The sequence below is a fragment of the Suncus etruscus genome, chromosome 10 (assembly GCF_024139225.1).
Source record: "Suncus etruscus isolate mSunEtr1 chromosome 10, mSunEtr1.pri.cur, whole genome shotgun sequence".
Taxonomy (NCBI): Eukaryota; Metazoa; Chordata; class Mammalia; order Eulipotyphla; family Soricidae; genus Suncus; species Suncus etruscus.
The window spans coordinates 38619561-38632501 of NC_064857.1; the positions used below are offsets into that span (position 1 = coordinate 38619561).

Here is a 12941-nt window from a genome sequence, read left to right on the forward strand (position 1 = left end):
GGTTAAGACACGGCATGCACAGCACAGGCCTGTCAAGCCGCGGCGCATGCGCAGGACAGACCGGGCCCGGGGGGCGGCGGCGCTGAGTGTTCATGTCCGGGCTGCGGGCGCTGCTGGGCTTCGGGCTGCTGGTGGCGGGCTCGCGCCTGCCGCGGGTTCGAGCCCAGGCGGGCAGCTGTCAGCGCGCGGACCCTGCCTGCTGGCTGCCGCCGAGGCGGCCGATCTCGCGGGGGGATCCCGGCAGGGACGAGGTGATGGCGAGCTCGGCGGTGAAGTACTTGAGGTAGCAGGCCGGGCTCGGGGTGCATTGAGTGGGGACGGCCTGGATGGGCGGGGCTCGACCCAGGCGCCCCCCCGGGGCACCCCGCTCCGGCTCTCTCTTTCCCCAGCCAGGCGGAGGCCCAGGCTGTGGACGAGGAGCTCTTCAGCGACTACCAGTTCAGCGTGGACCAACTCATGGAGCTGGCGGGGCTGAGCTGTGCCACCGCCGTGGCCAAGGTACCTGGCTGCACCGCCCTGGGACACCCCCGGGCGTGGGGCGCTGCAACTGCCCGACCCCCGAACCCACCCCTGTGGCTCTCTTCCTGCAGGCCTATCCCCCTTCGGCCATGGCCAGGAGCCCCCCCACTGTCCTGGTCATCTGCGGGCCCGGGAATAACGGAGGCGACGGGCTGGTGTGCGCGCGACACCTCAAACTCTTCGTGAGTCTCAGCAGGGACGGGTTGGGGGTCCCCCCGCGCCAGGTAAGGGGTGCCCGGGTACCCTGGGGAGCTGACACATATAACCCCGTCTTCCTCCCGCAGGGCTACCAGCCAGCCGTCTATTATCCTAAAAGGCCCAACAAGCCCCTCTTCACAGCCCTGGTAACCCAGTGCCAGAAGATGGACATTCCGTTCCTGGGAGAGATGCCCTCAGAGGTAAGATCCTACCTGCACCCCAATTCTGGCCCGCCCACGCTACCCCCTCAGCTACGTGAAGGTTTCCCACACACATCCACCCCCCAAGAAATGCACACTCCTAGATGGCTGAAATAGTGCCCCTCACATGGGCAGGGGCTGCGGCAAGGATCCTTACTGAAGACCCTTACTACTTGTATCCCTGCTCCCTGAAAAATGCATCGCAGAGGCAGCACCACAGATGCTCCTGAGGTGTGTGTTTTCGAGGCAGGTTTTGGTTGTTGTGTGTCTTCACTACTGGTTAGAGATATTTTGCCATCCCCTTTCCCCCCCCACCCCCACCCCCGCTTTTAGTAACATGATCCCTCATTTAAAAAACTAGGGTTTAGGCCAAAGAGATGGGACAGGGGTTAAGACACTTGTCTTGCATGAATATGACTTGGGTTCAATCCCTACACTTCACACAATCCACTTCAAATCCTGCCTGAACTGTTCCCTGAGCAGTTGGGAGTAAACCCTGAGCACAGCTGGTTGTGGCCCCAAAACCAAAACAACAACAACAAAAAAAAAAAAAACCCATTAGAATATAAGGCATATAGGGCCTGAGCAATAGCACAGTGGTAGGGCACTTGCCTTGCACACGGTTGACCTAGGATGGAACTAGGTTCAATCCCCGGTGTCTCATATGGTTCCCCAAGCCAGGAGTGATTTCTGAACACATAACCAGGAGTAACCCCTGAGCATCACCGGTATGACCCCAAAACCAATATGGCATATAAAGTCAGTCAAATAAAAGTGGGGCACAGCTACCTCCATCAGGTATGTTCTGGGTCCTCAGCTTTACCTCCTGAGTGATCTTTCCCATCACCTCCCAACCCTTTATTCTGCTGAGTTTCTCTGCCCCCAGTAGACATGTCATACATGAAGTGGCGCCTCTCTGGCTGAAAATATGCCTCACCCCCAAAAGCTTTTTGCACTGGAATGGATTTTTGGGGTAGGAAGCTTGATAACTTTTTTTTTTTTTTAAACTCACAGTGCTCAGGGATCACTCCTAGCAGGGCTCAGGGAACCATGTGATGCTATGGAATCAAACCCAGGCCCACTTGCATGCAAGGCAAGCATTCTACCTGCTATACTGTCATTCTGCTTTTTCCTGCTATTCTTTCTTAAAAACATTGAGGTGTGGGGTCGGGAAGGTGGTGCTAGAGGTAAGGTGTCTGCCTTGCAAGCGCTAGCGTAGGACGGACAGCAGTTCGATCCCGGGCGTCCCATATGGTCCCCCCAAGCTAGGGCCGATTTCTGAGCACATAGCCAGGAGTAACCCCTGAGCGTCAAACAGGTGTGACCCAAAAACCAAAACAAAACAAAAAAAAAACATTGAGGTGTTAAGAGTGGAACCAAGGATGGTCTAGTAGACAGAACCAGAACCCATCTCAGCTGTGTCATGCGGTAGATCTCCCAGTAGCTGACTAGCAGGAACATGGGCTGTTTCAGCTCATCTTGTGCAAGTCACCCACAGGGCCTGTTTGCTTTTGGCCTCTGCAGTTTACCAGAACAGATTCACGTTTCCATGTGGTTGTCATTTCTCCTGTAGCTTCTGGGTAAGGTAGCTGCCACTGACATTCCTTTTTCTTGTTTCATTGCAGCCCACGCTGATTGATGAGTTCTATGACCTGGTGGTGGACGCCATCTTTGGCTTTAGCTTCAAGGGGGATGTTCGGGAACCATTTCGCAGCATCCTGAGTGTCCTGAATGGACTCACTGTACCCATTGCCAGCATTGACATTCCCTCAGGTGCTGAGCCAAAGGGATCTGGGAAGACTTTCCTTGTCTGTATGCACATACTTAAGGTTTCAATCCCTTTTTTGTGGGAGGGGGCAGTTTATGGACCACACCCAGCATGGCTAGAGAAAGCATTGTGGTAACAGGGAAAGAAACAGGGATAGTCAGTCTGGTCAAGTTATTTATTTTTTTGAGCCACAACTGGCAATACTCAGGGCTTACTCCTGGTTCTGCACTCAGGAATTACTCCTGGAGGTGCTTGAGGGACCATATGGGATGCTAGGAATTGAACCTGGGTCCACTGTATGCATGGTGAGAGAGCCTTACCTGCTGTACTCTCTCTCCAACCAAGATTTTAATTTTTTTGTTTTGTTTTGGGGTCACACCCAGTGGTGTTCAGGGGTTACTCCTGGCTCTCTGCTTAGAAATTGCTCTGGCAGGGGCCAGAGAGATAGCACAGCGGTGTTTGTCTTGCAAGCAGCTGACCCAGGACCTAAGGTGGTTGGTTCGAATCCCGGCGTCCCATATGGTCCCCCTGCTTGCCAGGAGCTATTTCTGAGCAGATAGTCAGGAATAACCTCTGAGCACCGCCGGGTGTGGCCCCAAAACAAAACAAAAACAAAAAATAAATTGCTCTGGCAGGCACGGGGGACCATATGGGATGCCGGGATTTGAACCAGTCTGTCCTGGATCAGCTGCATGCAAGGCAAACGCCTTACCGTTGTGCTATTGCTCCTGCCCCAAGAGTAATTCTTTTTTTTTTTTTTTTTTTTGGGTTTTTGGGCCACACCCAGTGACGCTTTCCTGAGTTGGGGGACCACATGGGCCACTGGGTGGTCGAACCACAGACCATCCTAGGCTAGCACCTAGGCAGACACCTTACCACTTGTGCCACTGCTCTGCCCCCCACCCCCCTTGAGTTTAATTAACTCAAGGCTTAGACCAGCTCTGAAGGACAGAAGGTGTTTTATGGCTCTGTAGGGGTTGGAAAACAGTTCAGGAGTTCCTTCACATACTGGTTCCCATATTGGAACAGGGCTTTAGGGATGCAGGTTCCATGGGTAGGATACAGGCGTCTTATTTTAGTTTAGAACTAGGGAGGAGACTCCCTGGTCTCACTGGCCTTCCCTGAATGCTGCCCTTTTTCCAGGATGGGATGTGGAGAAGGGAAATTCTTCAGGGATCCAGCCAGACTTGCTCATCTCTCTGACAGCACCGAAACAGTCTGCAAGACAGTTTACTGGCCGCTACCACTACCTAGGGGGCCGCTTTGTCCCACCTGCTCTGGAAAAGAAGTACCAGCTGAACTTGCCAACCTATCCGGACACAGAATGTGTCTTTCGGCTCAAGTAAGGAATGGTGATGTGCCTTCTTCCCAGTCAGGACTTGGTCTCTATCCTGGAACTGGGCATTCCTATGAGCACTTTTGGCAATAAAATCTGTTGGATAGCTAAAACCAGAGAACAATACCGGGGAAAGAGGACCATCAGAAGGAGTGGAAAAAGCTTCAAGGTGAGGTGTGGGGCCTCATTCTCTCTCTCTCTCTCTCTCTCTCTCTCTCTCTCTCTCTCTCTCTCTCTCTCTCTCTCTCTCTCTCTCTCTCTCTCTCTCTCTCTCTCACACACACACACACACACACACACACACAGGTAGGTAGTTAGCTAGGTGAGGTTATCATATAACATCTTGGAACCAAGCTGATGTTTATTTCATCATCTCACAAATGGAACTAGGTGCTGAATTCAGCACCTTTTATTTTTTTTTATTTTTTGGGCCACACCCGGTGACGCTCAGGGGTTACTCCTGGCTATGCGCTCAGAAGTTGCTCCTGGCTTGGGGGACCATATGGATTTTTTTTTTTTTTTTTTTTTTTTTTTTTTTTTTTTTTGGGTTTTTGGGCCACACCCGGTAACGCTCAGGGGTTACTCCTGGCTATGTGCTCAGGAGTTGCTCCTGGCTTGGGGGACCATATGGGACACCGGGGGATCGAACCGCGGTCCGTCCAAGGTTAGCGCAGGCAAGGCAGGCACTTTACCTTTAGCGCCACCGCCCGGCCCCTAGGGGGACCATATGGGACACCGGGGATCGAACCGAGGTCCGTCCTAGGATAGCGCAGGCAAGGCAGGCACCTTACCGCTAGCGCCACCGCCCGGCCCCTCAGCACCTTTTCTTAACCTTTAGAATACTTATCTTACATATTCACAATATCTTAACCTTTTAAGCATTTTCTCTTAACCTTCAGAATATTTTAAGAGCAGTCAACAAAGTCTCCCATTTTTGAGCTGTTTTTCATGGCAAATCTGTAGCACCCAAGTTGGGGATCTCCATTAGCAACCCTGAGGCAATCACAGTATGATCCCTCAGTGACTGGCTGAGTTTCTTTGCCAAGAAGGTCAAAGGCCCTCTGAGGACTAAAGTGTCTGAGGCTCAACTCCTGGGTGGAACTCTTATCAAGTCCCATCCCTGCCTGACTTCAGTTTCTTTGATTTTTTTTGGGTTGTTTTTGGCACATTCAATAATACTCAGGGGCTACTCCTGGCTCTGCACTCAGGAATAATTTCTGACAGTACTCACAGGACCATCTTGGGCTGCCAGGTTGAACCCAAGGCCAGCTGTGTGCAAGGCAAAATACGTTACCCACTATCCTATCCCTCCAGCTATTCAGTCTCTTTTCTTGTGTTTCTTCTTTTTTGCTTTCTGATCTGTGCCATCTATGGTTCTTTCCTCAGCTGATGACTGCCGCTGTTTTTTGTCTTTGCGATTCTTGCCAGTGTGTACTATGAGCTCTCCATCCTGAGTTCTGTTGTCCTCCATCTCCATCTCCTCCTCCTCCTCCCCCCTTAGGACAACAACATCACACTTCTCTGGACAACGCTGCCTTTTCTTTTTGCTTTTGTGCTTTCTGACACCGATGGCTGTGCCAGCCTCTCTGTCTAGATCCTTTAGCTCCGCTGGAAGCTGCTTCTTCTTGCTCCTGCCCAGTGAGTCCTTGTGAGCTTGGCTCTCCAGGTCGCAGGCAGCCTCACGCCCTTTTTCTAAGATGCTCCCCTCATCTGCCTCTTCACTGTGGTGCTGCCTCTTCCTTTTCCTACAGGGCTGTTCTCTGCTCTGTGGTTCCCCAAGGTCAGATCCTGCTGCTGCTGCTGCCACCACCTCCTCAAAGTATGCAGTGGTTCCTTCTGACTCCTCTCTGTCCCTCTGTTGGCGTTTTTTCTTTTTACTTTTCCTGGTGCTCTGCTCAGGACAGCTTGGGTGCTCCGCTTGTACCTGCTCTTCAGGGACTGCCACCTCTTTCTCCTCTTTCTCCTTCCTTTTCTTTTTCTTCTTTTTTGGGGCCTTGCTTTCAGGCTTAAGTGACAGGGACCCAGGGTCCTGACCTTGGAGATGAGCCAGGAAGGCCTGCTCCTGGGCCTCTAGCCGAGCAAGCTTAGCCTTCATGGTGATCCCCAGCCGGGCAGCCCTAAAAAAGGAGTAAAGTTGGGGGTTGTCAGGGTAAGGAGGTCTGAAGCCAATTGAGGTGGTACTGCTTCTTAGGTAGTTTTGGAAATGGGCAGTGAAGGAATTATCTGGGCTGAAGAGTCCAGAAATTGTAGAGGCTTAAAGAAGATGAGATGAATGGGAAGGAAGCTCCTCTCACCCCTGGAGCCAATCCCCACTTACTTGTGTGCTGTTCGTCCCTCGCAGGCCTGTAGAAGCATCTCATCAGTCAGACTGTTGGGGAGAAGGGGAGATAAGGGTTTTAGGGGGGCCGGAGAGATAGCACAGCGGTAGAGCATTTGCCTTGCACACTACCGACTGGGATGGACCCAGGTTTAATCTCCAGCATCCCATATGGTACCCTGAGCCTGCCAGGAGCAATTTCTGAGCACAGAGTTAGAGTTATCCGAGCGCGGCCAGGTGCCCCCCCCCCCAAAAAAAAAGAAATGTACTTTAGGGGGCAAAAGAGATAGCACAGTAGCTACGGTGCTTGCCTTGCGCTTAACCTGGCTAGGTTCAGTTCCTGGCACCACATGTGGTCCCCCAAGCCCACCAAGAATGATCCCTGAGCACAGCTAGGAGTAAGCCACACCTGCTGGGTATGGCCCAAACTTCATCCACCTCGATAGACGATTCAGGCAGCACAATCACCCCATGCTCCCCTAGCCACATTCAGGGGACTTCATCTCCCCCACCTGCCCCAATGCTAACCACAAGTCTCACATCTTTGGAGGCTCAGTCCCAGAGCTGTTGTCCTCACTGTAGTGCTCCAAGTCCTGCACTGGCTTCTCCCCACTTGAAGTTAGTGTGGCCACCTAGAAGGAGGGATCATGAGGATATGGGCAGGACCCACACAACACCTTAATGTCCTACTTCCTTCTTGTGAAACACCCCCAACCCCCTGAATTCATAGCCAGATAGATGCTCATCTCTCTCTCCCTCTCCACCTACCCCTGCCTTGGGCAGGAAAGGCAGCCCTGCCTCCCCGCTAGGAGTAGGCAGAAGTGGTGGAACCTGAAACAAGACAGGAGTTAAGGTATTACCTTGCCTGTATCCCACTGTTTGAACTCAGGCACCTATAGGAGTGACCCTTGAGGACCATCAGATTTGGTTCCTAACTCTCAAAAAGGGAAGAAATGATCTGATTTATCAGGTTGTCATAGTGTTTCATGATGTTGAGGACTAATCATAGTCAAGATGGCACTTCACCTCCCACCCCATAACTATGTATAGGATTTCTTTTTTGGGGGGCGGGGGTTGGGTCACACCTGGCGGCGCTCAGGGGTTACTCCTGGCTCTACATTCAGAAATTGCTCCTGGCAGGCTTGGGACCATATGGACGCCAGGATTCAAACCACCGTCCATTCTGGGTTGGTAGCGTGCAGGCATATGCCCTATCACTGTGCTATCTCTCTGGCCCTGTATAGGATTTCTTAATTTATTTATTGTTGGAGCCATACCTACTGATGTTCAGGGTTTAATCATGGCTCTGCACTCAAGGATGACTCCTGGCAGGGCTCAGGGGATTGTATGGGTACAGGAAATAGAACCCAAGTCAGGTTCAGCTTGCATGGAAGCTCTCTACTGCCATACTATGGCTCTGGCCCAAGAGAATTCAATTTAAGTATGTTAACTTCTTACCCTAGAAAACAGTGGCAGCCATAATCAATATATATGTGTGTGTGTGTGTGTGTGTGTGTGTGTGTGTGTGTGTGTGTGTGTGTGTGTGTATATATAAAGTATTAAGTATGTTAACTGACACCTTAACATGGGTTGGGAGGTGGGATAGAGTATGTAGCAAGTCCTGCATGGTTGGTCTTCCTGTGAGGAAAGAAGTGTAGCCCACAACAGGTTACTGAGAAAGTGTTGCTACAGGAGGGGTACCTGAGTCAAACTGGAGAGTGGGGGAATGAATTGCTTCTAGAGCAGCTCTGGGAAACAAGGGATCAGTAGGCAAAAGTGAAAATGGAGCAGTGCGTACTAAGCCGAAGGAACAACATGTGTGAAAACCTTAAGGTAATTAGTTCCCAGGGCTATGACCATGAAAGTGGGCTGAAGATATTACAGGGGTAAAACTGACCCTAGCTCAGGTGCTGTCAAAAGTGATCCCTGAACACAGCCAGAAGTAAGCTCTGAATACTGCTGGGTAGGCCTCAAAAACTGAAAGGCCTGAACAAAAGGGCTGGAGAGGTATTACAGTAGTAGGGTTGCCTTACATGTGGTGGACCCGGGTTCGTCTTTGACATCATATAATGGTCACCTAAGCCCTACCAGGACTGATTCCTGAGCACAGCGAACCAGGTGTAGCTCAAAAACAAAAGCAAAATAAAAATAAACTGAAGGTAAAAGAATGAGCATGGTGCTTTCAAAGAGAAGAAATCTTTCCCCTGACCCATGTGAAGTCCAGAAAAGAATAGCAAGAGACAAGACTATAGAAGAAAACAGGTATGAGGGATGATGGGCCATAGGAGCCAGCATGACAGATCTGTACTATGCCATCCCTAGTCACATGACAACTGTATCTTAGAACCCTCTATTAATGTTCTTGTGGAGAATAAAGTGAGAGCAAGAGGAGGAATGGGCTTCTGAAAGGTGAGGCCAGACATGATGTCTGCATGCAAGTGGAGATGAGGGAACGATCTGGAAGATGGTACAGGAATCCCTCAGCATGTCACATATTTGCTGCTGGCAGTAGCCTCCACTACAGAGATGGGAAAGAAGGAGTAAAGACTTAGGTGACAGCCCTGTCTGCCATTACTAGCCAGCTGTCGGCACTTCAGCCAGCCTGTCCTGCCTTTCTGACTACATCTTCCAAATCTCATGGGCAGATCATACATCCATGATCTCTCAGGGCTCCTTTGCTTCTTTCTAGGTCCTTTTCAGACACCCCTATCCTCCCTTCCCCTACTTGTCTCACTCTCCATTGCTGAGTGTGGGACTCCAGCAACCGGAAGAGTTTGGTTATAGCCACAAGTCCTGTGAATATGGAGGGCCCTGGAGGCCACTATCGGGGCTCTGAGAGCCAGGAAGGAAGGATGACCCTCTCCAGCTTCCAGTACCTTCACAAACTTCTGATATAGTGCATTGGGCTTGGGATGGTTATGGCGGGAAGTCTCCTTTGATACGCGTCTTATCTGGACTCCATCCTGTGGAAAAATATTTGGTGAGGGAACAACTCACTATGCCCCCACTCTATAGTCCAGGCCCCCCATATCAATGGAGCCCATACCTGATTCGTCTCTACCACCATGCTGGCTGCTGTCCTGTTGAAGAGGTCACTCCACCAATGATCAGTGAACTCCTTAGCAGGGTCATGTCCTACCTGCCAGAAGATGATGTCTCAACTGAGGACCCCTTCTCCATCTTCAGGGGTCCTCGCCATACCACCTTCTTCAGCCTTCCCGATCTTACCCCATGAGTATCTTGCTTCAGTGTGACCTTGAGTGCCTGGGTGATCCCATTCTCCTTCCGGCCCAGGCCTTTGCCTGAAGGAGACAGGGAGTTGAGGCTTCTGCTGGCACCCCAGTCCTGGTGAGGTGCGGCCAGCACAAGCCACTCCACACATTGGGCACATATTGTCCTGTCAGACCCAATTATTTTTTAGCACCTTCCCATCTAGTAGTGGCACAGTTTTGCGTCCAAACTAGTTTCTCCCTCCTAATTCTCTCCCTTTGTGGTCATGGAGATGGAGCCTCAGACATGTCCCAGTTTCTTCCTCATCATCCCCAACAGGAGCCCCGCCTGGCAATATATGAAAGTATTGATGAATATAGGGGGTTACCGGGGGCTTATTCACTGCTGCTGAAGGTCGGGTCAGGCAGTATCAGGGAATGAGGGGGTGCTTTGTACATGGCATGCCCTCTCTAAGAGCTATCTCTGGGGTGCTTCCTCATCAGCTTTTGGGAGTCTTCCCCCCTTATTCCAGTTCTCCCAACCAGTTCTTTCTTTTTTCTTTTTTTACCAGTTCTTTCTCATGCTTCACTGTCAAATTTTTTCCCTTTCTGCTTTTATTCTAGAAAAATCACAAATGTTCAACCCTGTGTTTTTTTTTTTTTTAAGTGTTTAGATCTTTAGCAAACCCCAAAATAGTTGGCAAAAGCTTTGTGTTGGGAGCAGCCATGTACAGCTTTTGCTTAACATTGTCAAAATTTTCCCTTTGAAGCCGAAGAGATAGCCTGGAGGTAAGGCATTTGCTTGCAGGCAGAAGGATGGTAGTTTGAATCCCGGTGTCTCATATGGTCCTCCTGTGCCTGCCAGGGGCAATTTCTGAGTGCAGAGCCAGGAATAATCCTTGAGTGCTGCCGGGTGTGACCCAAAAACCAAAAACCAAAAACCAAAAAAAAAAAAAAAGAAAAATCCCTTTGCTTTTTTTCTAGAAAAATCAACATGTTTGACCCTATTTTTAATTTTTGGTTTTTGGGCCACACCCGGCAGTGCTCAGGGGTTACTCCTGTCTCTATGCTAAGAAATTGCTGCTGGCAGGCACAGGGGACCATATGGGATGCTGGGATTCGAACCACCACCCCTCTGCATGAAAGGCAAATGCCTTACCTCCATGCTATCTCTCCGGCCCTGACCCTATTTTTTGTTTTTGTTTTTGGGCCACACCTGGTGACGCTCAGGGGTTACTCCTGGCTTGGGAGACCATATGGGAAACTGGGGGATCGAACCGCGATCCATCCAAGGCTAGCACAGGCAAGTCAGGCACCTTACCTCTAGCGCCACCGCCTGGCCCCCTATTTTATTTATTTATTTATTTTTTAGTTTTTGGGCCACACCCGGTGTTGCTCAGGGGTTACTCCTGGCTGTCTGCTCAGAAATAGCTCCTGGCAGGCACGGGGGACCATATGGGACACCGGGATTCGAACCAACCACCTTTGGTCCTGGATCGGCTGCTTGCAAGGCAAACGCCGCTGTGCTATCTCTCGGCCCCCCCCCCCTATTTTTTTTTTAAAGCTCTTAAATCTTTAGCAAAACCTGAAGTAGTTTGCAAAAGATTTATGTTAAGAGAAGCCATGTAGAGGATTTGCTTTTTTGGGGGGGTTTGGTCACACCCAGCGATGCTCAGAGGTTATTCCTAGCTATGTGCTCAGAAATTGCTCCTGGCTTGGGAGACCATATGGGATGCCAGGGGATCGAACTGAGGTCTGTCCTAGGTCAGCTGCATGCAAGGCAAATACCCTACCATTGCGCCACCATTCCGGCCCCAGGTTTTGCTTTATTTTTTTGAGGTCTCATATTTAAGATGCTGTTGGGGGGGGGGTGGAAGGAAAGAAGGAAGGGGCAGGCCTAAAAGTTCTATACTATACTCAATTAGCACTATTGAGGCCCTGGGACCAATGCAGTGACAGGGATAATCTCAGGGCCTCACTGTGCCAGAGATGTGCACATCTCTTTAAGCCATCTCCGGGCTCTCACAAGCTGCCTTTTAAAGCTGCTTTTCTGATGCCATGTAAAAGGATTACTAGAAGGTAATGATGGGTAATGAATTATGGGGGTTTAGCATCAGGATGGGAAGATAGGGGAGGGTCCCTGTGGGCATCACCTTGCGTCCATCCATGCTTTAGCAGCTGCTCCTCAGCAAACTTCATCCCACGACTCTTGACTTCTGGGGCAGCACTCATGGTGACAAATGTCCTGTCCTAGGGTGCTCCCAAGAACAGAGGTTACCCTTTAACCCTGTAGGAGGAAAGAAAGAAGCCCTCAAACTATCCATCAATACAGAATGTTCCTTGGTCATTATTTCCCAAGGTTAGGATTGAGACAGACAGAAAAAGTCTCAGTCCTTCAGTTCCCTGATCCCGTAGTGGTCAGTGTCAACAGGCCAAAAAGTCCAGAACTGGTGGGGTCCAAGACAGCATTTGTCTTACAGATTGCCAGTTTGGGTTCAATCCCCATCACCACATGGGTCCTGAGCTGTGCCAGGCCTAAGTCCTGACTACAGAGCCAAGAGTAAATCCTAAGTGAGCATAGTTGAGTTTGGCTCCGAAACAAAATAAATAAATAAATAAATAAAACAACGATCTGTTTGGCCAGATATCAAGAACAGCAAATTCAGGATGACTCACATTTCTCTCCATAACTGAATCGTGAATGATTATTGCCTAAAAATATAACTGGTTCTTGAGAGAACAAAAAACCAGAGAGTAGGGCCCGGAGAGATAGCACAGCGGCGTTTGCCTTGCAAGCAGCCAATCCAGGACCAAAGGTGGTTGGTTCGAATCCCGGTGTCCCATATGGTCCCCCGTGCCTGCCAGGAGCTATTTCTGAGCAGACAGCCAGGAGTAACCCCTGAGCACCGCCGGGTGTGGCCCAAAAACAACAAAAAAAAAAACAACAAAAAACAAAACAAAACAAAAAACCAGAGAGTAAGCAGCACCATCTTTCTCTTTTGTGGAAGAGAAGAAAAACGAACACCGAGGGCATTCGTGCCACCTCAAAACTGCCTCTTCTCAGGCATGATCTCTGAAGCACTCAGTCCCTTTAATGAGGACAGAACACTTTTTCTGCGTTTACTCTTAACCAGCTGTGGCCAGTGGTTTCACACCCAGTATCTCATTGATTTCTCCCAACAACCCTTTGCATTCAGTCTTACCACAATCACTGCTATAGAAAGTCAACTGGATGGACCACCAGCCAAGGGAGGATTTTACTCAGGGCCAGGAACTGTCGACATACGTTGAGCTGAAAGCTGAGAACACACTTTCTGTTAACCGTTTCCTCTCCGTTCAATCTGGATTTTCTGGAAAACAAGCATTGGACGAGCAGCCTTCTAAGGGTCCCAAA

The 12941-nt window shown here is 50.2% G+C and overlaps 2 protein-coding genes and 1 long non-coding RNA gene across 3 annotated transcripts; 1 reads left to right on the forward strand and 2 right to left on the reverse strand.

Moving 5' to 3' along the window:
- The first annotated feature begins 38 nt into the window (after window positions 1-38).
- Window positions 39-4134, forward strand: NAXE (NAD(P)HX epimerase). The gene is made up of 6 exons (XM_049782313.1): window positions 39-283; window positions 390-498; window positions 591-701; window positions 804-917; window positions 2543-2690; window positions 3829-4134. Exons 1-6 carry the CDS (start codon window positions 93-95, stop codon window positions 4029-4031), a joined length of 876 nt encoding a protein of 291 aa, XP_049638270.1. The 5' UTR covers window positions 39-92; the 3' UTR covers window positions 4032-4134.
- A 230-nt stretch (window positions 4135-4364) lies between these two features.
- On the reverse strand, window positions 4365-4895 carry LOC126020800 (uncharacterized). Its single transcript, XR_007499611.1, has 2 exons — window positions 4843-4895; window positions 4365-4427 (listed from the first exon to the last, which is right to left on the reverse strand). It is a non-coding gene; the product is annotated as an uncharacterized LOC126020800 (long non-coding RNA).
- Window positions 4896-5066: 171 nt separating this feature from the next.
- GPATCH4 (G-patch domain containing 4) lies at window positions 5067-12941 on the reverse strand. The gene is made up of 8 exons (XM_049782385.1): window positions 12751-12941; window positions 11701-11834; window positions 9567-9640; window positions 9385-9477; window positions 9215-9301; window positions 6879-6970; window positions 6339-6389; window positions 5067-6138 (listed from the first exon to the last, which is right to left on the reverse strand). The coding sequence occupies exons 2-8, from the start codon at window positions 11777-11779 to the stop codon at window positions 5340-5342; spliced, it is 1275 nt and encodes a 424-aa protein (XP_049638342.1). The 5' UTR covers window positions 11780-11834; window positions 12751-12941; the 3' UTR covers window positions 5067-5339.